Here is a 24,285-nt window from a genome sequence, read left to right as displayed (position 1 = left end):
ACACCTCTGCCGCTGGTGGAATGAAACGCCAGTCCTGAAATGCATTTCATTACAATGTGTAAAAAATACAATTTGAAAAAAAAACGCTAACACATTTTTTCCTGCATTTATAGGCATACACTTTTCTAAAATGTTTAGACTACAGCAACGAGTTCCATCTGAACATTTCAGCTTTAAATTTTCAAAAGGTTGTTCCAATTAACCCATTTCAAACTTCCAAGCATAGTCTTCGAATTATTTTGTGCCTTCTTTCCAAGTGTCCCTATTGTCCATCACCTCAGTCAGGTGAGCTGCGCAGCTAGGAGCACTGACCACTATTGGGTTCACTATTCTCTGAGAAGTTTCTCGTGTACCCCTTAACCTATGTGACATCACTTGACACTGGAAAACTCTGTCCAGTGTAACAGAAGCTGAGTTTTTCTTACCCTGGGGTGTCAAAGGAATTTGACAGGTTTCCTCCAACACATCTGTCTCTTTAAGACACATTGTGTTGCCCACTCTGTCCTTATAGTCCTTTAAATGAGAATTTGGGTAGAAGTCTGCTTTCTTTACCACAGTGACTTTTCTAGAGTCGATGCAAGTTTGAACCGTCCCACCAGGGTTTAGTCATCAAGACCATCTGTGAATTCCAGTTGTCCTGACTAGGTTCATCTAAGTTGCCCTTCAGCATGCATTGTACCTCTGCTTCCACTTGGGCCTGTCTGTCTGGACCGAAGCAACAAGGATGTACTGTACTGGCTTATCCACCTCCCTGCGGTAATATGGTTTGAGCAAATTAATGTGACGCAACTGGTTCTTCTTCCGGTGATCAGGGATGTCAATCAAGTAATCTACCTTACCCACTCTTTTGATCACTCTATATGGGTCACTGAACCGTGCTTTCACTGGTTCTCCCTGTGATGGTAACAACACTAAAACATCATCCCCTGGTTTTATGGTAGGTTTTCCCACCGTTTGACAGGTGTGGTATGTCTTACAAAATTGTCTCACCTCCTTTGTAAGACCTGGCCAGTAATAATGTTTGCTTATTATTGATTTAGTCTTCCGAATTCCCCTATGTCCTGCAAAAGAAATGTCATGTGTTAATCTTACTAATCCTTGTTGATATTTAGGTGGCAGCACTATCTGTTCAACAAGTGTCCAGTCTTCATCGGCAGGGCTATGAGGTAGTTTCCACTTCCTCCTCAAAACCCCATTTGCCATATAATAGCCTTCCAGAACTCCTTTCTCCTCAGCTTCTGTCAGAGCCGTCTGTGCTATTCGGGATATCTCTGGATCAGCTTGCTGTGCTGCAATAATAGACAATCTGTTAAACAACTCATTTGGATTATCTAAATACCCAAATAAGGTTTCAGATACTTGGCTATCTATTTGTGGTGCCCCTTCTACCTCCAACAATGGATCCTGTTTAGCCATTGCTTGGGTGACTACACACACAGGAAATATTCCCGGAATAAAAGCAAAATACTGCAGATACTGGAAATCTGAAATAAAAACAAGAAATGCTGGAAATACTCAGCAGGTCTGGCAGCATCGGTGGAGAGAGAAGCAGAGTTAATGTTTCAGGTCAGTGACCCTTCATCAGAACAGTTCTGAATAACCTTTTTTGCCATCTCATAATCTGCAGAAGCCTCTTCAGGAAGCATGGCATAAACTTCATGAGCTCTGCCTACCAGCCTGCCCTGCATAAGCAGTGTCCAGCTTTCTTTCGGTCATTTCATCAGTTTGGCTATCTTTTCAAAAGATATGAAAAATGCCTCTACATCCCTTTCCTCGAACTTAGGAAGAGCCTGTATAAATTTAAACAACTTTTCGCTGGGTCCTGATCTAAATTCAGATTCTTCCTGATCCGAATTTTCCCTGGATTCAAGACTACCCTTTTGTCTTAGTTCCACCTTAAATTCCCTCTCTTCTCTTTCACTTCCTCTCCGAAATGCTCTCTCTTTCTCCCTTTCCTCCAATTCAAGTTTTCTTAATTCTTTTCCAGCCTCAAGTTTTTTTGTTTCTAACTGAATCCTCGCCAATATCGCTGCATCACTCTCAGACCTACTACTTTCTTGTCTCTCATATTCCCTTTCTTGTGCCTTGTATTCCCCTTCAGCTTCACCATCATCATCACCTTCTTCTACTAATTCCAGATGTTCGGCTATTATGTGAATTATCTCTGCTTTTTTGGCACCTGATTTCAATTACAGCCTCAATTTCGCTGCCAATTCTTTTAATTTGTTCTTAGTTAAAGTTATCAAATCATTCTGCTTTCCCAAAAACTCTGCTGCAACCACTAATGCCATTACAATGGTATAGACTGTATACAAGAGACATGGTTCTTTTATTTCTTTGTAATTGGTGTTAGATTTAGATCCCAACAATTGAGTTTCCAATTGCTATGATCCCAGATGCGAGCGAAATTAAACACGATGCCAAACGCAAGACCCCAATGTAAATATGTTATCCCAGAAACAAGTAATTAATATGATTCCAAATGCGAGCCCTCCAAATTAGACAGATTCTGATCCCAGACGCGAGCCACCGAATTAAATATGATTCAATCCTGGATGAGCCCCCAATTAATATGTTATGACCGAACGTTCAAGTCAAAGTCCCCAATCAAAAATATACGATTCTGATTGTGGTGGGAGAAACGCACCATTGATTCCTATCCAAATGAAAAAGACCCAGCCAAATTCTGCAAACGCGACATGAAGTCCTGTGACATTGACCACAAGTCGTGGGAGTCAGTTGCCAGTGATCGCCAGAGCTGGTGGACAGCCATAAAGGCGGGGCTAAAGAGTGGCAAGTCGAAGAGACTTAACAGTTGGCAGGAAAAGAGACAGAAGTGCAAGGAGAGAGCCAACTGTGTAACAGCCCCGACAACCAATTTTATCTGCAGCGCCTGTAGAAGAGTGTCACTCTAGAATTGGCCTCAGGAGGGTTTAAACTAGTGTGGCAGGAGGGGTGGGAACCAGAGCAGTAGGTCAGCAGGTGAAATAACTGAGGGGGAACTAGTATATAAGGCCAGTAAGACTAAGAGGAAGAACATCTGTCCTATATCTATCACCCCTCAACTTAAAGCTATCTCCCCTCTTGTTTGCCATCACCATCCGAGGAAAAAGGCTCTCACTATCCACCCTGTCCAACCCTCTGATTATCTTATATGTCTCTATTAAGTCACCTCTTCTCCTCCTTCTCTCTAACGAAAACAACCTCAAGTCCCTCAGCCTTTCCTCGTAAGACCTTCCCTCCATACCAGGCAACATCCTAGTAAATCTCCTCTGCACCTTTTCCAAAGCTTCCACATCCTTCCTATAATGTGGTGACCAGAACTGCACGCAATACTCCAGGTGCGGCCGCACCAGAGTTCTGTACATCTGCAGCATGACCTCGTGGCTCCTAAACTCGATCCCCCTACTAATAAAAGCTAACACACCATATGCCTTCTTAACAGCTCTATTAACCTGGGTGGCAACTTTCAGGGATTTATGTACCTGGACACCAAGATCTCTCTGCTCATCTACACTACCAAGAATCTTCCCATTAGCCCAGTATTCTGCAATCCTGTTACTCCTTCCGAAGTGAATCACCTCACACTTTTCCGCATTAAACTCCATTTGCCATCTCTCAGCCCAGCTCTGCAGCCTATCTATGTCCCTCTGTAACCTACAACATCCTTCGGCACTATCCACAACTCCACCAACCTTCGTGTCATCCGCAAATTTACTAACCCACCCTTCTACACCCTCATCCAGGTCATTTATAAAAATGACAAACAGCAGTGGCCCCAAAACAGATCCTTGCGGTACACCACTAGAAACTATACTCCAGGATGAACATTTACCATCAACCACCACCCTCTGTCTTCTTTCAGCTAGCCAATTTCTGATCCAAAGCACTAATTCACCTTCAATCCCATACTTCTGTATTTTCTGCAATAGCCTACCGTGGGGAACTTTATCAAACGCCTTACTGAAATCCATATAGACCACATCCACGGCTTTACCCTCATCCACCTGTTTGGTCACCTTGTCAAAAAACTCAATAAGGTTTGTGAGGCACGACCTACCCTTCACAAAACCGTGCTGACTATCTCTAATGAACTTATTCTTTTCAAGATGATTATAAATCCTGTCTCTTATAACCTTTTCCAACATTTTACCCACAACCGAAGTAAGGCTCACAGGTCTATAATTACCAGGGCTGTCTCTACTCCCCTTCTTGAACAAGGGGACAACATTTGCTATCCTCCAGTCTTCCGGCACTATTCCTGTCGACAATGACGACATAAAAATCAAGGACAAAGGCTCTGCAATCTCCTCCCTGGCTTCCCAGAGAATCCTAGGATAAATCCCATCTGGCCCAGGGGACTTATCTATTTTCACACTTTCCAAAATTGCTAACACCTCCTCCTTGTGAACCTCAATCCCATCTAGCCTAGTAGTCTGTATCTCAGTATTCTCCTCGACAACATTTTCTTTCTCCACTGTAAATACTGACGAAAAATATTCATTTAACACTTCCCCTATCTCCTCCGATTCCACACACAACTTCCCACTACTATCCTTGATTGGCCCTAACCTATCTCTAGTCATTCTTTTATTCCTGATATACCTATAGAAAGCCTTAGGGTTTTCTTTGATCCTATCCGCCAATGACTTCTCGTGTCCTCTCCTTGCTCTTCTTAGCTCTCCCTTTAGATCCTTCCTGGCTAGCTTGTAACTCTCAAGCGCCCTAACTGAGCCTTCACGTCTCATCCTAACATAAGCCTTCTTCTTCCGCTTGACAAGCTCTTCAACTTCTTTAGTAAACCACGGCTCCCTCGCTCGACAAGTTCCTCCTTGCCTGACAGGTACATACTTATCAAGGACACGCAGTAGCTGCTCCTTGAATAAGCTCCACATTTCGATTGTGCCCATCCCCTGCAGTTTCCTTCCCCATCCTACGCATCCTAAATCTTGCCTAATCGCATCATAATTTCCTTTCCCCCAGCTATAATTCTTGCCCTGCTGTATATGCCTGTCCCTGCCCATCGCTAAGGTAAACCTAACCGAATTGTGATCACTATCACCAAAGTGCTCACCAACTTCTAAATCTAACACCTGGCCGGGTTCATTACCCAGTACCAAATCCAATGTGGCATCGCCCCTGGTTGGCCTGTCTACATACTGTGTCAGAAAACCCTCCTGCACACACTGGACAAAAACAGACCCATCTAAAGTACTCGAACTATAGTATTTCCAGTCAATATTTGGAAAGTTAAAGTCCCCCATAACCACTACCCTGTTACTCTCGCTCCTGTCAAGAATCATCTTTGCTATCCTTTCCTCTACATCTCTGGAACTATTTGGAGGTCTATAGAAAACTCCCAACAGGGTGACCTCTCCTCTCCTGTTTCTAACCTCGGCCCAGACTACCTCAGTAGACGAGTCCTCAAACGTCCTTTCTGCCGCTGTAATACTTTCCTTGATTAACAATGCCACACCCCCCCCTCTTTTACCATCTTCTCTGTTCTTAGTGAAACATCTAAATCCCGGAACCTGCAACATCCATTCCTGTCCCTGCTCTACCCATGTCTCTGAAATGGCCACAACATCGAGATCCCAGGTACCAACCCATGCTGCAAGCTCACCCACCTTATTCCGGATGCTCCTGGCGTTGAAGTAGACACATTTTAAATCAAGCTCTTGCTTGCCAGTGCCCTCTTGTGTCCTTATAACCTTATCCCTGACCTCACTACTCTCAACATCCTGCACACTGGAACTACAATTTAGGTTCCCATCCCCCTGCTGAATTAGTTTAAACCCCCCCCCGAAGAGCACTAGCAAATCTCCCCCCCCAGGATATTGGTACCCCTCTGGTTCAGGTGAAGACCATCCTGTTTGTAGAGGTCCCACCTACCCCAGAAAGAGCCCCAATTATCCAGGAAACCAAAACCCTCCCTTCTACACCATCCCTGCAGCCACGTGTTCAACTCCTCTCTCTATGTCGTTGGTGCCTATGTGGACCACGTCTTGGGGCTGCTCCCCCTCCCCCTTGAGGATCCCAAAAACACGATCCGAGACATCACGTACCCTGGCACCTGGGAGGCAACACACCAACCGTGAGTCTCTCTCGTTCCCACAAAACCTCCTATCTGTTCCCCTAACTATGGAGTCCCCAATGACTAATGCTCTGCTCCTCTTACCCCTTCCCTTCTGAGCAACAGGGACAGACTCTGCGCCAGAGACCTGTATCCCATTGCCTACCCCTGGTAAGTCGTCCCCCGCAACAGTATCCAAAACGGTATACCTGTTGTTGAGGGAAACGGCCACAGGGGCTCCCTGCACTGCCTGCTGGTTCCCTCTCCTTCCCCTGACGGTAACCCATCTACCTTCTTCTTTTACCTGAGGTGTGACTGCCTCCCGATAACTCCTCTCAATAATCCCCTCCGCCTCCCGAATGATCCGAAGTTCCTCCAGCTCCAGCTCCAGTTCCCTAACGCGGTCCTCGAGGAGCTCGAGCTGGGTGCACTTCCCGCAGATGCAGTCAGCAGGGACACCCTTGGCGACCCTTACCTCCCACATTCTGCAGGAGGAACATTCAACTGCCTTAACCTCCATTCCCACTATTCTAAATTCCCAAGTTTTTAACCAATCACAAGATAAAATAAGAAGAGAAATAGAAAAAGCCTTACCTTACCTACACACAACCGAGTCCTTTTTTGGTAAGAGGAGGAGGGCGGGTGGGAGACACTACAAGAGTAGTGTCTCGGGTTCAGAAACAGCCCAAATATATAGGTTTCTACTTATCCAGCAGTCCCTGCTCCACCGAAACTCCCGATGAAACTGACTTCCCAGCTGTTCACTCCTCGCTCGCAATGCCTGTGCTCCTGGAAAAGCCAGCAGTCCCTGCTCCACCGAAACTCCCGATGAAACTGACTTCCCAGCTGTTCACTCCTCGCTCGCAATGCCTGTGCTCCTGGAAAAGCCAGCAGTCCCTGCTCCACCGAAACTCCCGATGAAACTGACTTCCCAGCTGTTCACTCCTCGCTCGCAATGCCTGTGCTCCTGGAAAAGCCAGCAGTCCCTGCTCCACCGAAACTCCCGATGAAACTGACTTCCCAGCTGTTCACTCCTCGCTCGCAATGCCTGTGCTCCTGGAAAAGCTGCACAACGAAAACTGACATGTGGGAGTCTTTCAAATGTCAGTTGATTAGAATCCAGGACCGGCATGTTCCTGTGAGGAAGAAGGATAAGTTTGGCAAGTTTTGGGAACCTTGGATAACGAGGGATATTGTGAGCCTAGTCAAAAAGAAAAAGGAAGCATTCGTAAGGACGAGAAGGCTGGGAACAGACGAAGCCCTTGAGGAATATAAAAAAAGTAGGAAGGAACTTAAGCAAGGAGTCAGGAGGGCTAAAAGGAATCTTGAAAAGTCATTGGCAAACAGGATTAAGGAGAATCCCAAGGCTTTTTATACGTATATAAAGAGCAAGAGGGTAGCCAAGGAAAGGGTTGGCCCACTCAAGAACAGAGGAGGGAATCTATGCGTGGAGCCAGAGGAAATGGGCGAGGTACTAAATGAGTACTTTGCATCAGTATTCACCAAAGAGAAGGACTTGGCAGATGATGAGTCTAGGGAAGGGAGTGTAGATAGTCTGGGTCATGTCGTTATCAAAAAGGAGGAGGTGTTGGGCGTCTTGCAAAGCATTAAGTCCCAGGGCCTGATGGGATCTACCCCAGAATACTGAGGGAGGCAAGGGAGGAAATTGCTGGGGCCTTGACAGAAATCTTTGTATTCTCATTGGCTACAGGTGAGGTCCCAGAGGACTGGAGAATAGCCAATGTTTTCCTTTGTTTAAGAAGGGTAGCAAGGATAGTCCAGGAAATTATAGGCTGATGAGCCTTACATCAGTGGTAGGGAAATTATTGGAGAGGATTCTTTGGGACAGGATTTACTCCCATTTGGAAACAAATGAACTTATTAGCGAGAGGCAGCATGGTTTTGTGAAGGGGAGGTCGTGTCTCACTAACTTGATGGAATTTTTGAGGAAGTGACGAAGATGATTGATGCAGGCAGGGCAGTGGATGTTGTCTATATGGACTTCAGCAAAGCCTTTGACAAGGTCCCTCATGGCAGACTGATACAAAAGGTGAAGTCACACAGGATCAGAGGTGAGCTGGCAAGATGGATACAGAATTGGCTCGGTCATAGAAGACAGAGGGTAGCAGTGGAAGGGTGCTTTTCTGAATGGAGGGCTGTGACTAGTGGTGTTCCACAGGGATCAGTGCTGGGACCTTTGCTCTTTGTAGTATATATAAATGATTTGGAGAAAAATGTAGCTGGTCTGATTAGTAAGTTTGCGGATGACACAAAGGTTGGTGGAGATGCGGATAGTGATGAGGATTGTGAGAGGATACAGCAGGATATAGATCGGTTGGAGACTTGGGCGGAGAAATGGCAGATGGAGTTTAATCCGGACAAATGTGAGGTAATGCATTTTGGAAGATCTAATACAGGTGGGAAGTATACAGTAAATGGCAGAACCCTTAGGAGTATTGACAGGCAGAGAGATCTGGGCATACAGGTCCACAGGTCACTGAAAGTGGCAACGCAGGTGGATAAGGTAGTCAAGAAGACATACGGCATGCTTGCCTTCATCGGTCGGGGCATAGAGTATAAAAATTGGCAAGTCAAGTTGCAGCTGTACAGAACCTTAGTTAGGCCACACTTGGAATATTGCGTGCAATTCTGGTCGCCACACTACCAGAAGGACGTGGAGGCTTTGGAGAGGGTACAGAGGAGGTTTACCAGGATGTTGCCTGGTCTGGAGGGCATTAGCTACGAGGAGAGGTTGGATAAACTAGGATTGTTTTCACTGGAACGGCGGAGGTGGAGGAGCGACATGATAGAGGTTTACAAAGTTATGAGCGGCATGGACAGAGTGGATAGTCAGAAGCTTTTTCCCAGGGTGGAAGAGTCAGTTACTAGGGGACATAGGTTTAAGGTGCGAGGGGTAAAGTTTAGAGGGGATGTGCGAGGCAAGTTCTTTACACAGAGGGTGGTGAGTGCCTGGAACTTGCTGCCGGGGGAGGTGGTGGAAGCAGGTACGATGGCGACATTTAAGAAGTACCTTGACAAATACATGAATGGGACGGGAATAGAGGGATACGGACCCCAGAAGTGCAGAAGGTTTTAGTTTCGGCAGGCATCAAGATCGGCGCAGGCTTGGAGGGCCAAATGGCCTGTTCCTGTGCTGTACTGTCCTTTGTTTGCTCTTTATAGCCACTCCAGGCGCTGCTCCACAAACCACTAACAACCTCTAGGCGCTTACCCATTGTCTCTCGAGACAAGGAGGCCAAAGAAGAATTAACCCCCAAATAAAGCTAACCAAACCAAGTGTCTTTAGATCAACAAATTAACTGTTTAATTAGAAAAACTAAATTCTTAAACACAACTAAGATATAAACAACATTTAAAATGGAAAAAATTAGAGTCCTTGCATATTTACACTCCTGCTGACGTGAAATCTTCCAATGTGGAATAGTCTAAGGTTCCTTGAAGTCCTCACAGTCGTCCAATGGGGGGAAGAAAGGTTTTTCAACAGTAGAACAGTCCGTAGTCTAGTTCAGCAGTTGAATTGAAGCTCTTCTTTTCCAGCGACGAATTTCAACAACTACAGTTCAGTAGTTAAAGGAATTTGGTTATTTTCTTTTAAGAAATTAATCTGGCTTGACATCAGAATTCTGAGAGTGCATTAAATAGGGTTTAAATAAACCAAGAGAGAGCTCTCATTTCCTTCAGTATATGCTGGTCCAGCTGTCTGTGTCCGTCTCCGTTAACTGTGTCTCAAAAGTCAGTTTTTCAACTAGTTTCAAACACCAATCAGCAACAATGTATTTCGTGTCTTTGGTCCTGAGTGGCTGTATCCCGGGGCAACGAGAATGCATTCTTTGACTCAGTCTCTGGAACTGGTTGCCTTAAAACAGTACTGCTCCCTTTCCAGCCTTAAAGGCACACCATATTCTTCCCGGAAAAGAAAAGAAAACTACAGGATCATAACAGAAGCTACTAATGAGTACTTTGTTCCAGTGTTTACAAAGGAAGAGGTTACTGACAAAATATCAGTAGAAGTGGAGATGGTAGTGGTAATGGATGGGGTGAAAATTAATAGGAAGGATGCACTAAAAAGGCTGGCTATGCTTAGAGTGGATAAGTCACCTGGTCCGGATGGCCTACATCCAAGGTTGCTAAAGGAAGTGGCAGCGGAAATAGTGGAAGGGCTGGTCATAATCGTCCAGTCTTCCCTGGATATGAGAGCTTAAGGACAGAAAACAGCAAGTCGTGATAAATAGTTGTTTTTCAGACTGGAGGATGGTAGACAGTGGTGTTCCTAAGCTTCAGTACCATAACTGCTGCTTTCTTTATATATATATATATATAAATGACTTGGATCTTGGAATACAGAGTAAAAGTTCAAAATTTGTCCATGATACCAAATTTGGAGGTGTGGCAGACAGTGAGGATGATACCAATTGACTGCAATATGACATAGATAGGTGGCAGAATGGACAGACTAGTGGCAGATAGAATTTAATACAGAGAAATGTGAGGTGATGCATTTTGGCAAAAGGGATAGGGTGAGGCAATATAGACTTAATGGCATAGTTCTAAAGAGTGTGCAGGAACAGAGGGACCTGGGATTCATGTGCATAGATCTTTGAAGGGGGCAGGACATACTGAGAAAATAATTAACAGAGTATATGGAATCTTGGGCTTCATAAATAAAGGTATTGAGTAGAAAAGCAGGGAAGTTATGCTGACCAAAGTACTGAATAAAGTTCTGGTTAGGCCACAACGAGAGTATTGTGTCCAGTTCTGGTCAACACACTTCAGGAAGGATGTGAAGGTCCTTGAGAGGGTAGAGAGAAGATTTACCAGAATGGTTCCAGGGATGAGGAATTGTAGCTACAAGGTTAGGTTGGAAAAGCTGGGGTTGTTCTCCCTGGAATAAAGGAGATTGAGGGAAGGTTTGATAAGAGATGTACAAGATTATGACAGGTTTAGAAAAGGTAGACAAAGAAAAGCTGATCCCATTAATTGATGGTACAGGACTAGGGGGCACAGTGCACAAACACACACTAACAGCCACATATTCTACATATACCATTGGAGCTCTTGGTCCAGCTTTGGCTCAATGGGTAGCATGCTCCCCTCTGAGGCAGAAAGTCATGAGTTCAAGCCCCCGTCTGGAGGCTGATACTCCTGGTGCTGGCACTGAGTGCTCTGTCAGAAGTGCCACCTTTGTAAACATAGGTCTCGGAACAGGACCAACATCTTTGCTGGGAGATTTGCTAGTGCTGTTGGGGGGGGGGGGTTTAAACTAATTTGGCGGGGGGGTGGGATACAGAGTGGAGGTACAGTAGGGGGTGATGCACAGTCAAATATAGAAGAGAAACTAAGTCAGTCTGGAAGACAGAGCAAATCTAGACCTGTTAAGACACAAGTGAAAAATGCAAAGCTGGATTGCATCTAATTTAACGCAAGGAGTCTTACAAGTAAGGCAGATGAATTGAGGATGTTGATTAACACTTGGGAATATGATATTATTGCTATTACTGAGACATGGTTGAGTGAAGGGCAGGACTGGCAGCTCAATATTCCAGGGTATAGAATCTTCAGGTGTGACAGGGGAGGGGGTTAAAGAGGAGGTGGTATTGCACTGTTGATCAACGAGTCAATTACTGCAGTAAGGAGGGATGATATAATAGAAGGCACCTCAAATGAGGCCATATGGGTAGAACTTAAAAGGGGGCAATCACTTGGCTGGGAGTGTACTACAGGCCTCCAAATAGTCAGGGAGAGACAGAGGAGCAGATATGTAGGCAAATTACCACCTTCTCAAGGGCAATTGGGGATGGGCAATAAAAGCTGGCCTGGCCAGCGATGCCCACATCCCATGAATGAATAAAAAAAAAATCTCAGAGAGGTGTAAAAATAATAGGGTAATAATAGCCAGTGCGTAGAAAGTCCTACAAGAGAAGGGGTGGTACTGGACCAACTCTTAGAGAATGAAGCCGGACAAATGGTAGAAGTGTCAGTGGGGAAGCATTTCGGGGATAGTGACTATAACTCTAACATTTAAGGTCGTTATGGAAAAGGACAAAGATGGAACTGAAATAAAGGTACCGAATTGGGGGAAGGCCGATTCAATAGGATAAAACAGGATCTGGCTAAAGTAGACTGGGAGCAGCTACTTGTAGGAAAGTACATCAGACCAGTGGGAGTCATTCAAAAAGGAAATAGTGAGAGTGCAGGGCCAACATGTTCCTGTAAAGGTGAAGGGTAGGACCAACAAGTCCAGGGAACCCTGGATGTCAAGGGATATAGAAGATTGGATCAGGAAAAAAAGGAGGCTTATGGCAGATTCAGAGCGCTGAAAACAGGGGAGGCCCTAGAGGAGTATAGAAAGTTTTGGGGGCGGTTGGGGGGGGGGTACTTAAAAAAGTAATTAGGAGAACGAAGAGGGGGCATGAAAAATCACTGGCGGACAAGATAAAGGAAAATCTCAAGGCGTTTTATAAGTATGTTAGGGGCAAGAGGATAACCAGGGAAAGAGTAGGGCCCATTAAGGACCAAAGTGGCAATCTGTGTGTGGAGCTGGAGGACGTAGGTGAGGGTTTAAATTATTACTTTTTATCTGTGTTCACTATGGAGAAGGACGATGTGGGTCTAGAGATCAGGGAGGGGTTTGTGATACACTCGAACTAATTAGCATTGAAAGGGAGGAGGTATTAGCTGTTTTAACAGGCTTAAAAGAGGATGAATCCCCAGGCCCCAATGAGATGTATCCCAGGCTGTTATATGGAGGCAAGGGAGGAGATAGCAGGGGCTCTGACACAAATTTTCAAATCCTCTCCGGCCACAGGAGAGGTGCCAGAGGACTGGAGGACAGCGAATGTGGTACCATTATTCAAGAAGGGTAGCAGGGATAAACCAGGTAATTACAGGCTGGTGAGTCTAACATCAGTGGTAGGAAAATTATTGGAAAAATTCTGAGGGACAGGATTAAACTCCATTTAGAGAGGCAGGGATTAATCAAGGATAGTCAGCATGGCTTTGTCAGGGGGAGATCATGTTAACAAACTTGATTGAATTTTTTGAGGAGGTGACTAGATGTGTAGATGTGGGTAAAGCAGTTGATGTAGTCTACATGGACTTCAGTAAGGCTTTTGATAAGGTCCCGCATGGGAGATTGGTTAAGAAGGTAAGAGCCCATGGGTTCCAGGGCAATTTGGCAAATTGGATCCAAAATTGGCTTTGTGGGAGGAGACAGAGGGTGATGGTCAAGGGTTGTTTTTGCGAATGGAAGCCTATGGCCAGTGGTGTACCGTAGGGATTGCTGGGACTCTTGCTGTTTGTAGTGTACATTAATGATTTAGACATGAATACAGGAGGTATGATCAGTAAGTTCGCAGATGACAGGAAATTTTGTGGTGTCAAAAACAGTGAGGAGGAAAGCCTTAGATTATAGGATGATATAGATGGGCTGGTAAGGTGGGCGGAGCAGTGGCAAATGGAATTTAATCCTGAGAAGTGTGAGGTGATGCATTTTGGGACGACTAAGAAGGCAAGGGAATATACAATGGATGGTAGGACCCTAGAAAGTACAAAAGGTCAGAGGGACCTTGGTGTACTTGTCCATAGATCACTGAAGGCAGCAGCTCAGGTAGATAAGGTGGTTAGGAATGCATATGGGATAATTGCCTTTATTAGCAGAGGCATAGAATATAACAGCAGGGAGGTTATGATGGAGCTGTATAAAACGCTAGTTAGGCCACAGCTGGAGTACTGTGTACAGTTCTGGGCACCACACTATAGGAAGGATGTGATTGCACTGGAGAGGGTGCAGAGGAGATTCACCAGGATGTTGCCTGGGCTGGAGCATTTCAGCTATGAAGAGAGACTGGATAGGCTGGGGTTGTTTTCCTTGCAGCATAGAATGCTGAGGGGGGACCTGATTGAGGTATACAAAATTATGAGGGGCATAGATAGGGTAGATAGAAAGAAACCAGGGGGCATAGATTTAAGGTAAGGGGCAGGAGGTTTATAGGGGATTTGAAGAAAAATGTTTTCACCCATAGGGTGGTTGGAATCTGGATCACACTACCTGAAGGGGTGGTAGAGGCAGGAACCCTCACAACATTGAAGAAGTATTTAGATGAGCACTTGAAAGGCCATAGCATACAAGGCTCCTGGCCAAGTGCTGGAAAATGGGATTAGAATAGATAGGTACTTGATGGCTGTCACAGACACGATGGGCCGAAGGGCCTGTTTCCATGCTGTATAACTATGACTCTATAGGGGCGTCAGGTAGCTGTAAAAGATCTCATAGCACAATTTCAAAGAAGAGCATGGAAAGTACCTGGTCAATATTTATCCCTTAACCAACATCATTAAAATAGATTATCTGGTCATTATCTCATTGCTGTATATGGGATTTTGCCTGGCGCAAATTGGCTGCTGTGTTTCCTACATTACAACAGTGACTACATTTCAAAAGTACTTCATTGGCTGTTTTTTAAAAATTGATTAATGAGATGTGGGCGTCGCTGGCAAGGCCAACATTTATTGCCCATCCCTAATTGCCCTTGAGAAGGTGGTGGTGAGCTGCCTTCTTGAACCGCTGCAGTCCATTTGGGGTAGGTATACCCAGAGTGCTGTTAGGGAGTTCCAGGATTTTGACCCAGCGACAGTGAAGGAACGGCGATATAGTTCCAAATCAGGATGGTGTGTGACTTGGAGGGGAACTTGCAGGTGGTGGCGTTCCCATGCATTTGCTGCCCTTGTCCTTCTAGTTGGTAGAGGTCATGGGTTTGGAAGGTGCTGTCGAAGGACCCTTGGTGCATTGCTGCAGTGCATCTTGTAGATAGTACACACTGCTGCCACTGTGTGTTGGTGGTGGAGGGAGTGAATGTTTGTAGATGGGGTGCCAATCAAGCGGGCTGCTTTGTCTTGGATGGTGTCAAGCTTCTTGAGTGTTGTTGGAGCTGCACCCAACCAGGCAAGTGGAGAGTATTCCATCACATTCCTGACTTGTGCCTTGTAGATGGTGGACAGGCTTTGGGGAGTCAGGAGGTGAGTTACTCGCCACAGGATTCCTAGCCTCTGACCTGCTCTTGAGGCCACGGTATTTATATGGCTACTCCAATTCAGTTTCTGCTCAATGATAGTGGGGGATTCAGCGATCATAATGCCATTGAATGTCAAGGGGAGATGGTTAGATTCTCTCTTGTTGGAGATGGTCATTGCCTGGCACTTGTGTGGCGTGAATGTTACTTGCCACTTATCAGCCCAAGCCTGGATATTGTCCAGATCTTGCTGCATTTCTACACGGACTGCTTCAGAATCTGAGGAGTTGCGAATGGTGCTGAACATTGTGCAATCATCAGCGAACATCCCCACTTCTAACCTTATGATTGAAGGAAGGTCATTGATGAAGCAGCTGAAGATGGTTGGGCCTAGGACACTACCCTGAGGAACTTCTGCAGTGATGCCCGGGGGCTAATATGATTGACCTCCAACAACCACAACCATTTCCCTTTGCGCTAGGTATGACTCCAACCAACGGAGCGTTTTCCTCCTGATTCCCATTGACTTCAGTTTCGTGAGCGCTCCTTGATGCCATACTCGGTCAATCAGATCTCCTCCCAGCCTTCTGTGTTCCAAGGAGAACTACCTCCGCCTATCCAATCTTTCCTCATAGCTGCATTTATCCAGTTCTGGCAACATCCTCGTAAATCTCCTCTGTACCCTCTCTAGTGCAATTACATCCTTTCTGTAATGAGGTGACCGAACTGCACACAGTACTCAAGTTGTGGCCTAACAATTGAGTTATACAGTTCCAGCATAACCTCCCTGCTCTTATATTCTATACCTCGGATAATAAAGCAGAGAGGTCAGTGATAAGGGGGTATAGATTTAAAGTGATTGGTAGAAAAACTAAAGGGGAGATGAGGAAAAATCAGAGGGTGGTGGTGGTCAGGAACTCACTGCCTGAAAGGGTATTTGAGGCAGAAATCCTCAACTAATTATAAGGAATCTGGATATGCACCTCAAATGCTGTAATCTGTAGGACTACGGACCAAATTCTGGAAGGTGGGATTAGAATGGGTGGATCGTTTTTCGGCCGGCACAGACACGATGGGCCGAGTGGCCTCTTTCTGTGTCTTAAACTTTCTGATTCTAAACCACACACCATTCTGACTTGGAACTATATCGCCGTTCCTTCACTGTTACAGGGTCAAAATCCTGGAACTCCCTTCCCAACGGCACTGTGGGTGTACTTACACCCCAAGGACTGCAGCGGTTCAAGAAGGCAGCTCACCACCACCTTCTCGAGGGCAATTAGGGATGGGCAATAAATGTTGGCCTAACCAGTGACGGTCACACCCCATGAACGAGTGAAAAAAAACAGGCAGATTTGCAGTTGTTAGTGGCACTTATTAGAACTTGGAAATTGTGCAACAGAAGGTTTCGCTGTTATTTGCCATTACCGTGTATAATACCGTGTACCGTACAAAACTGTGACAATAGGAAAACCTCAAGAATTTTATATGTAGAGATAGCTCAATATTCCCTTTGGATCCAAATAATTTTTATTTATAAAATCTAGGCTCTGTATTGGTGTCAGAGCTGGGTAAGACGAGCCCTTTCTACACAAGTCCAGGATTTTTAAGGCAAGGGCTAATTTCCCACATGCCTGTTATCCATTCTTTGACGATGTCTGACTCTTCCATCCATCCCTGGTGTCTTTGGCTTCAGCCATCAAATCCATTGTATTAACTATTCTTCAAATTTCTCCCACTCCCCCTCTTAGAATCTTACAGGTGGTCATTTGGTCCATCGTGCCTGGGCTGGCTCTATGAAAAAGCTCTCCAATTAGTGCCACTCCCCATGGCCCTGCGAAATTCACTTCTCAACTATTTATCCAATTCCTTTTTGAAAGTTACGATTGAATCTGCTTCCACCGCCCTTTCAGGCAGCGCATTCCAGATCACAACAACTCACTGCGTAGAAGATGAAGGTGGGAATTACAGTCTTTTGCAGGGGACTGACCAAGATGCCAGTTGTCTGGTGCTTTGCCTGAGGGACTGCTTCGTGTCCAAGTGCTGGCAGTTATTCCACTGTCAAGACATCACAACAGAAATTGATCACGTCCACACATGGCCTCTACAGCAGGTGCTGTTGGGCAAAGATTGGGAGCAGGAACCTTCCCTCTACTCCCAGACAAAGGGTGCCTACTTGCTAGGCTGAGAAGCACTTTGCGATTGGTGAATTACTTTTCAAAGCATGGTCACTGTTATTGGTCGGCAAAGGTTTCCACCAGTTTGCACACAGCAAGATCCCACAGACTGCAACACGTGATTAAGAGCCAGTTAATCTTCTGCTGAGGTTAACCTACCATGCACAAACAGAAACAAGAACATCGCCCCACATAGGGCTGAATTTAATGGGCTCCCTGGAGAAGGGCTCGGAGGCAGGGGGGACCCATAGGCCTGTCGCCTTCCTGCCCAGAGGCCCTTAAATGGCCTGTTATCAACCCCTAAGGGCCTCTTCCCACCATCAATGAATTAAGCCACATGATGATTTTTAATTCACCAGCTAGACACCTGAATTGAATTTTAAAAACGAGACTAAAGGTGATTTGATGCTTATAGCTAAAAATGGCCACCCCAATTTGCATCGCTGTACCTTCCACATTCCAATACATTGAGATGGAGGTACCATGTCTGCAAAGACCCATCAAGGACAATGACCTGAGGAGTCTTAGTCAAATACATATAGTGTTCCCATTAGCAAGGCATCAAGGCCTGAGGTATTCAACTGGTAGAGATGAACTATTCAACTTAATCACTTGAACAATAGGACCCTGGCTGTGAGATGGGGATTCCTAGACATGGACTAATTAAGCTGCAAGAGGGAATACACTAGTAATACCATGCTTGAATGACTGGGTGACAGTCATGTGCTTAATCTTCTGTTTTCCCTGCAGTAAGGAGACAATGAGCTGACGAGAGAAGATCTGAGTGGGATTCCTTCTTCCTCCTTCTCTCCACTTCACCTGGCAAGCTTTGAACTCTGTTTGCTGACCATGACTACCCATGTATTCCCCTGCTGCAGACAGATTCTCCTTGAAGGAAACCAACCCCATACTACTGTCTCCAGGAAAACAGCCAAAGCAGCCATTCACATCTTCAAATCGGAAACCTCAGGACCACCGAAGAAAAGTCGCACAACTACCGAATTCAGCTTGAAGCCAGCCAAGTCACCAACCTCCACAGACTGTATATCTCTTTTATTTCTGTGTGTGAAAGTCAGAGCGTATTTTATTATTTTACTTAGATTGGTTTAAGTATAATAAAGTTAACCTCTTTCTTTGTTATGTCACGAAAACCAGTCCAATTGGTCCTTTTAAGGATCACAGCATGTAAACAGTTAAGCACTCACTGAATTGGCAAGTATATCCTTTTCAAAAAAGAATTAAATCTGTCGTGGTCAAACAAGGAGAGGGAAAAGAGAGAACCATTCGACTCCTCAGCTGATCGCAACCCTCCCCCACACAGGGAGGTCTCCCAGTGAAATGAGACGACTTCCCTGCGGACGTGGGGATGGGTGGGCCTCCTCCGTGCGCAATCTGTGGCCTGCAGAGGGCCCCCGCTGGCAGAACAACCACCTCCCTGAACAACCATCTCTCACCGCCGCACGCACTCATCACCCATTCTTCCACCCCCGCCCCCATTGTCGGGACCTGCCGGACTGACCCTGGCAATTCCACCTCACTTACCTGAGGTCCTGGTCTCTAGCGCTGGGCCTGTTCCAAGGGCTTTGCAGCACCAATAGTGGCCACCGCTCCCGGTGACATTGCCGACACTACTGAGCTGCTGGTCCTCTGATTGACTGGCAGCTCTTGGAGGCAGGATCCCCGTATTTAAAGGGATGAGGATCCCAGTGGCAGGCAGTTAATTGCCGCAGTGCTGTTGAATCGTGCTGGCGGACGGGGGGGGGGGGGTTGTGGGGGGTAGCTCCAAATGGCCGAGGCGGGATTCCCACCACCTTTCAGCCCAGCGCTGGGAGCTCCTGCCGGCATGACTAAATTTAGTCCACAGTGTGCATCAAGGATAGGTTCCAGCTGTGGCTCAGTGGGTTCCTCTGAGTCAGAAGATTGAGTGCACATAATCCAGGCTGACTCTCCAGTACAAGTACTGAGGGAGTTCTGCACTGTCGGAGGTGCTATCTTTAAACAAGTCTCCATCTGCCCTCTCAGGTGGACGTTAAAAGATCCCACGGCCATTATTTAGAAGATCAGGGGTGTTCTGCCTGGTGTCCCGTCTAATATTAACACTGTAGCAGGCTCAGAAGCACTTTGTGATTGGTGAATTACTTTTCAAGGTCATCACTTTTGTTTTTCTGGATGGAAAGGCTTCACAACAGTTTTCAAACAGCAAGATCCCACAAACACAAGAGCTAGTTAATCTGCAGAGGTTAGCCCTCCATGTACGGACATAAACAAGAACATCTCGCTCCAAACATCAAGCACCAAGGATAGCCATTGTACTGAGGTTTTATTCTTATAAATATAGTGTAGCTTTTCAGTGCTTGGGCACCTGGGTCCCTCTCCCAGGGCTAAGCAGGTTTATCCTTCTTGTCCCTCACATGACGATCTGCTGGATGCCCTCAATGGCTCTGAGGGGTTCTAGTTTATACAACAAGAAGTGCCCCTGTACCTGGGCGGCACTGATCCTGTCGGAGACGGCCAGCGCTCTGTCTGCAAATTCCTCTGCCATGGCCACTGGCTGCTCTGGATAGAACCGCTGGAACATCTGAGACAGCTGCCAGTGGGAGCAAGACCCGATAAACTGCTTGTGGTCCACTCGTCCTGGACGGATCAGAGCGGGATCCAACCTGCGGACAGATACAAAGCAGGGAGATGATCATTATTGGTGGGGGGAGTGGAGCTCACTATTCTGGGTGGGTGGGGGGGGGGGGGGGTGGGGAAGAGGGGAAACTGACCTCGTTATTGGGGGAACAACAACAGCTCATATTTATGTAGCATCTTTAACATAGTAAAAGGTCCCAAGGCATTTCATAGGAACATTATCAAACAGAATCTGACACCTATACAAAAGCAGAATACTGCAGATACTGGAAACATGAAATAAAAACAGAAAATGCTGGAAATGAACCCAAATAAAATGCACCAAACACATCTTCCCCTCCCCTTTCAGCATTCCAAAGGGACCATTCCCTCTGCGATATCCTGTTCCACACCTCAATCATCCCCAACATCCCATCCCGTTCTCGGGGATCTTTCCATATAAGCACAGGAGATGCAGCTTCTGCCCATTTACCTCCTCTCTCCACATCATCTAAGGCCCAAAACACTCCTTCCAGGTGAAACAGCGATTTACTTGTACTTCTCTCAATTTAGTATACTGTATTTGCTGCTCACGAGGTGGTCTCCTCTACACTGGGGAGACCAAATGCAGACTGGGTGATCGCTTTGCGGAACACCTCTTTTCACTTCACAAGTTTCCTGTGGCTTGCCATTTTAATTCTCCATCTTTTAATTTTTATTTAGAGATACAGCACTGAAACAGGCCCTTCATCCCACCGAGTCTGTGCCGACCAACAACCACCCATTTATACTAACCCTACAGTAATCCCATATTCCCTACCACCTACCTACACTAGGGGCAATTTACAAAGGCCAATTTAACTATCAACCTGCAAGTCTTTGGCTGTGGGAGGAAACCGGAGCACCCAGCGAAAACCCACGCGGTCACAGGGAGAACTTGCAAACTCTGCACAGGCAGTACCCAGAATCGAACCTGGATCCCTGGAGCTGTGAGGCTGCGGTGCTAACCACTGCGCCGCCCTCACGTTGACATCTCTGTCCTTACTGCAGTGTTCCAATGAAGTTCAACACAAGCTCGAGGAACCTTCTGGACTTAACATTAGCTCAACAATTTCAGACCATAATCTCTGCCCCCATTTTGTTTCCTTTTCTTTGCATGTTTCAGTCTTAATCTTGTTTTCTCTTGTTTTGCTTTCGAATGTCAGTTGTTCATTATTCCGCCATTCACACTCATCTAGACAAATCTTTTGTCTCTTTACTTGCCCATTACCCCTCCCTTTGGCTCTGCCCCATCAACTCTTTGGTCATTTAATGTCTCCTGTCTTCCGTCCTATCACAGACTTTCCCTTTTGTTCTTTTTCCACGCTCCTTGACCTACTTAATACCCATTACATTTCTAATTTTTCCCAGTTCTGATGAAGGGTCATCGACCTGAAACGTTAACTTTGCTTCTCTCCCCACAGATGCTGCCAGATCTGCTGAGTATTTCCAGCATTTTCAGAATTGGACACCTAGCTGCATAAAGAGATATTAGGGCAGGTGATCAAAAGCTTGCTCAAACAGGCAGATTTTAAGGAGCATCTTAAAGGAGAGGAGAAAGTGGTGGAGAGGTTTAGGGAGGGAATTCCAGAGCTTAGGACCCAGGCAGCTGAAGGCACGACCACCAATGGTGGAGCAATTAAAATCGGGAATGTGCAAGGGGCCAGAATTGGAGTAACGCAGAGATGGGGACGGGAGACCCTGACCCTGGAGCAGGAGAATGAACCTTTTCCTTCATCAGTAAGGGTCTAATTAGGCTGCCTTAGTGGATTAAATTAGGAGGACAGGTTGCATAAACCTTGCTTTTATTCCCTTATTGCAAGGTGACCAAATAGGAGCTGAACATTGAAGGGTATCTGACATCTGAGAAGGATAGGAAGGAAGGGAAAGGAGGTGGGGTAGCTCTGTTAATAAAGGATGAGATCACTGGTGGGAGTAGTTTATAGGCCCCTTGACAGTAGTTACACTGTAGCACAGAGTATACATCAAGAAATAATGGGGGTTTGTAAGAAAGCTACTGTAATAACCATGGGTGACTTTAATCTTCATATTGATTGAACAAATTAAATTTGCAAAAGTAGCCTGGGGGATCAGTTCATAAGAGTATATTCGGGACAGTTTCTTAGAACAATATGTTCTGTAACCAACCAGGGAGCAGGCTATTTTAGACCTGGTAATGTGTAATTAGACAAAATTAATCAATGACCTCACAGTAAAGGATCCTCGAGGCAAGCGTGATCATAACATCATAGAACTTTACATTCAGTTTGAGGGTAAGAAATCTGGGTCTGAAACTTGTGTCCTACGCTTAAATAAAGGCAATTACAAGGGTATTGACAGGCCACGTGGTCTACTCCAAGCTCCTATTTTTTGTGTTATGAAGACAGAGTTGGCTAAAGTGGACTGGGAAAATAGGTTAAAAGGTAAGACAGTAGAGAAGCAGTGGCAGATATTTAAGGAGATATTTCATAACTCTCAACAAAGATATATTCCATTGAGAAAGAAAGACTCTATGAGAAGGATGCACTCTCCGTGGATAACTAAGGAAGCTAAGGATGGTACCAAATTGAAAGAAAAGGTGCACAATGCTGTGGAGATCAGTGGTAGGCCAGAGATTGGGAAAATTCTGGAAAGCAGCAAAGGATGGCTAAAAAAAAGAGGGAAAATTAGAGTATGAGTAAATGAGCACGAAATATACAAACAGGCAATAAAAGCTCCACAAGTTTATAAAAAGGAAAAGAGTAGCTAAAGAAAGTTGGTCCCATAGAGGATGAGGCTGGGAAATTAATAATGGAAACAAGGAAAATGGCAGAGACTTTGAACAAGTATTTTGTATCTGTGTTCCCAGTGGAGAACACAAAAGGCATCCCAAACATAGCAGGAAATCAAAAGGCAAAAGGGAGGGAGGAACTTAAAACAATCACTATCAGTAGAGAAAAGGTATTAGGAAAATTAATGGGACTAAAAGCTGACAAGTCCCCTGGACCTGATGGCCTACATCCAGTTAGCCTAACATCTGTCATTGGGAAAATGCGAGAATCCATTATTATGGAATTAGTAACTCATCTGAGGAGGTTGGAGAGGAATTTTCTAAAAAGTTTTTTCCATTACTGGCCCTGGGATTTTTCCGTCCCCCCAAGAGATTACATGGCTTTGGGGAGGGAGGAAGTGTGTAATTCTGATGATCTTGATGTTATTTGATGTATGAATTTTACCCTATATTTCTACGTTGAGTGGGAGATGATGTAGAATGAAGAACAGTTACTACCTGTCCAAGTAGTTTGTCGTCATGAACACTAGTCTTTGCCTCGGCAGATGCGACGCCATCTAGCGCGTTCAGCAAACCGCTGAATGTCAGATGGCCCATTCCCTGGTACATGGTAGGGTCTGTAAACACAAATCGGTCAGTGTTCAGTATCTCTCAGTCTGTACAGAGTCAGAAGATCTTGGGCTCAAGCTCCATTCCAGAGAGTGAGGAAGTGTTGCACTGTCAGAGTTGCTGCCTTTCGGATGAGATATTAAACTGAGAACCCACCTCCCTTCTCAGGTGGACATTAAAAAATCCCAGCATACTAATCAAAGAGCAAGAGAGGTCTCCCCAGTGCCCTGGGGCTAACATTTCTTCCTCATCCAACATTACTAAAACAGATGATCTGATCATTTCACATCTCTATTTGTAGGAGCTTGCTGTGTGTTAATTGGCAGTACTTGTTGCCCCCAGCAGCCTCTCTCCAGAAAGGATATGGCCACCCTCTATCAACTGTCTGAATCATGGTTTTGGTCCTCCGATGAGCTTTGATTAGAAGTGGGGACACAAACTGAAGGGCTGCGACAACAGATTCCAGCCTCTGTTTGAGTGACACTCCCTAGAACATCTTTATAGAATCCTGAAGTGGAGGAAGAGAGACAGAAACAGACCGAGAGGGAGAGAGAAAGACGAGACCGAGAGGGGGAGAGAGAAGAGAGTCCGAGAGGGAGAGAGAAAGAGAGTCCGAGAGGGAGAGAGAAAGAGAGTCCGAGAGGGAGAGAGCAGAAGAAGAGAGACCCGAGAGGGGAAGAAAAGAGGAGAGCGAGATGGGGAGGAGAGAGGGAGAGCGAGATGGGCGGGGAGAGAGGGAGAGCGAGGGGGGGGAAAGAGAGGGAAGAGCGAGGGGGGGGAGAGAGAGGGAGAGCGAGGGGGGGGAGAGAGGGGAGAGCGAGGGGGGGGGAGAGGGAGAGCGAGGGGGGGGAGAGAGGGAGCGAGGGGGGGAGAGAGGGAGAGCGAGGGGGGGAGAGAGGGGAGAGCGAGGGGGGGAGAGAGGGAGAGCGAGGGGGGGAGAGAGGGAGAGAGCGAGGAGGGGGAGAGAGGGAGAGCGAG

General features: G+C 45.9%; 1 protein-coding gene across 2 annotated transcripts; it reads right to left on the bottom strand.

Annotated features, from left to right (window-relative positions):
* Window positions 1-9,473: 9,473 nt before the first annotated feature.
* LOC137361841 (mitochondrial chaperone BCS1-like) lies at window positions 9,474-23,488 on the bottom strand. 2 transcript variants are annotated; one of them, XR_010972324.1, is made up of 3 exons: window positions 23,197-23,488; window positions 18,819-19,936; window positions 9,474-9,647 (listed from the first exon to the last, which is right to left on the bottom strand). XR_010972324.1 is itself a non-coding variant. In XM_068026444.1 (2 exons), exons 1-2 carry the CDS (start codon window positions 23,253-23,255, stop codon window positions 19,684-19,686), a joined length of 312 nt encoding a protein of 103 aa, XP_067882545.1. In that variant the 5' UTR covers window positions 23,256-23,338; the 3' UTR covers window positions 19,576-19,683. The 2 variants fall into 2 exon arrangements, 1 of the variants encoding a protein (XP_067882545.1); XM_068026444.1 differs by lacking the exon at window positions 9,474-9,647 and having other exon boundaries at window positions 19,576-19,936; window positions 23,197-23,338.
* Window positions 23,489-24,285: the final 797 nt, after the last annotated feature.

The sequence above is a fragment of the Heterodontus francisci genome, unplaced genomic scaffold (assembly GCF_036365525.1).
Source record: "Heterodontus francisci isolate sHetFra1 unplaced genomic scaffold, sHetFra1.hap1 HAP1_SCAFFOLD_1447, whole genome shotgun sequence".
Taxonomy (NCBI): Eukaryota; Metazoa; Chordata; class Chondrichthyes; order Heterodontiformes; family Heterodontidae; genus Heterodontus; species Heterodontus francisci.
Note: the sequence above shows the minus strand (reverse complement) of the source record. Positions and strands in the feature narration are given on the sequence as shown.

Excerpts from the sequence above, each read along its gene's own strand:
- LOC137361841 (XM_068026444.1), bottom strand. The coding sequence starts at position 23,255 with ATGGCGTCGCATCTGCCGAGGCAAAGACTAGTGTTCATGACGACAAAC. Across the intron at positions 19,937-23,196 it reads ACGACAAACTACTTGGACAG|GTTGGATCCCGCTCTGATCC; the intron begins GTAGTAACTGTT and ends ATCTGTCCGCAG.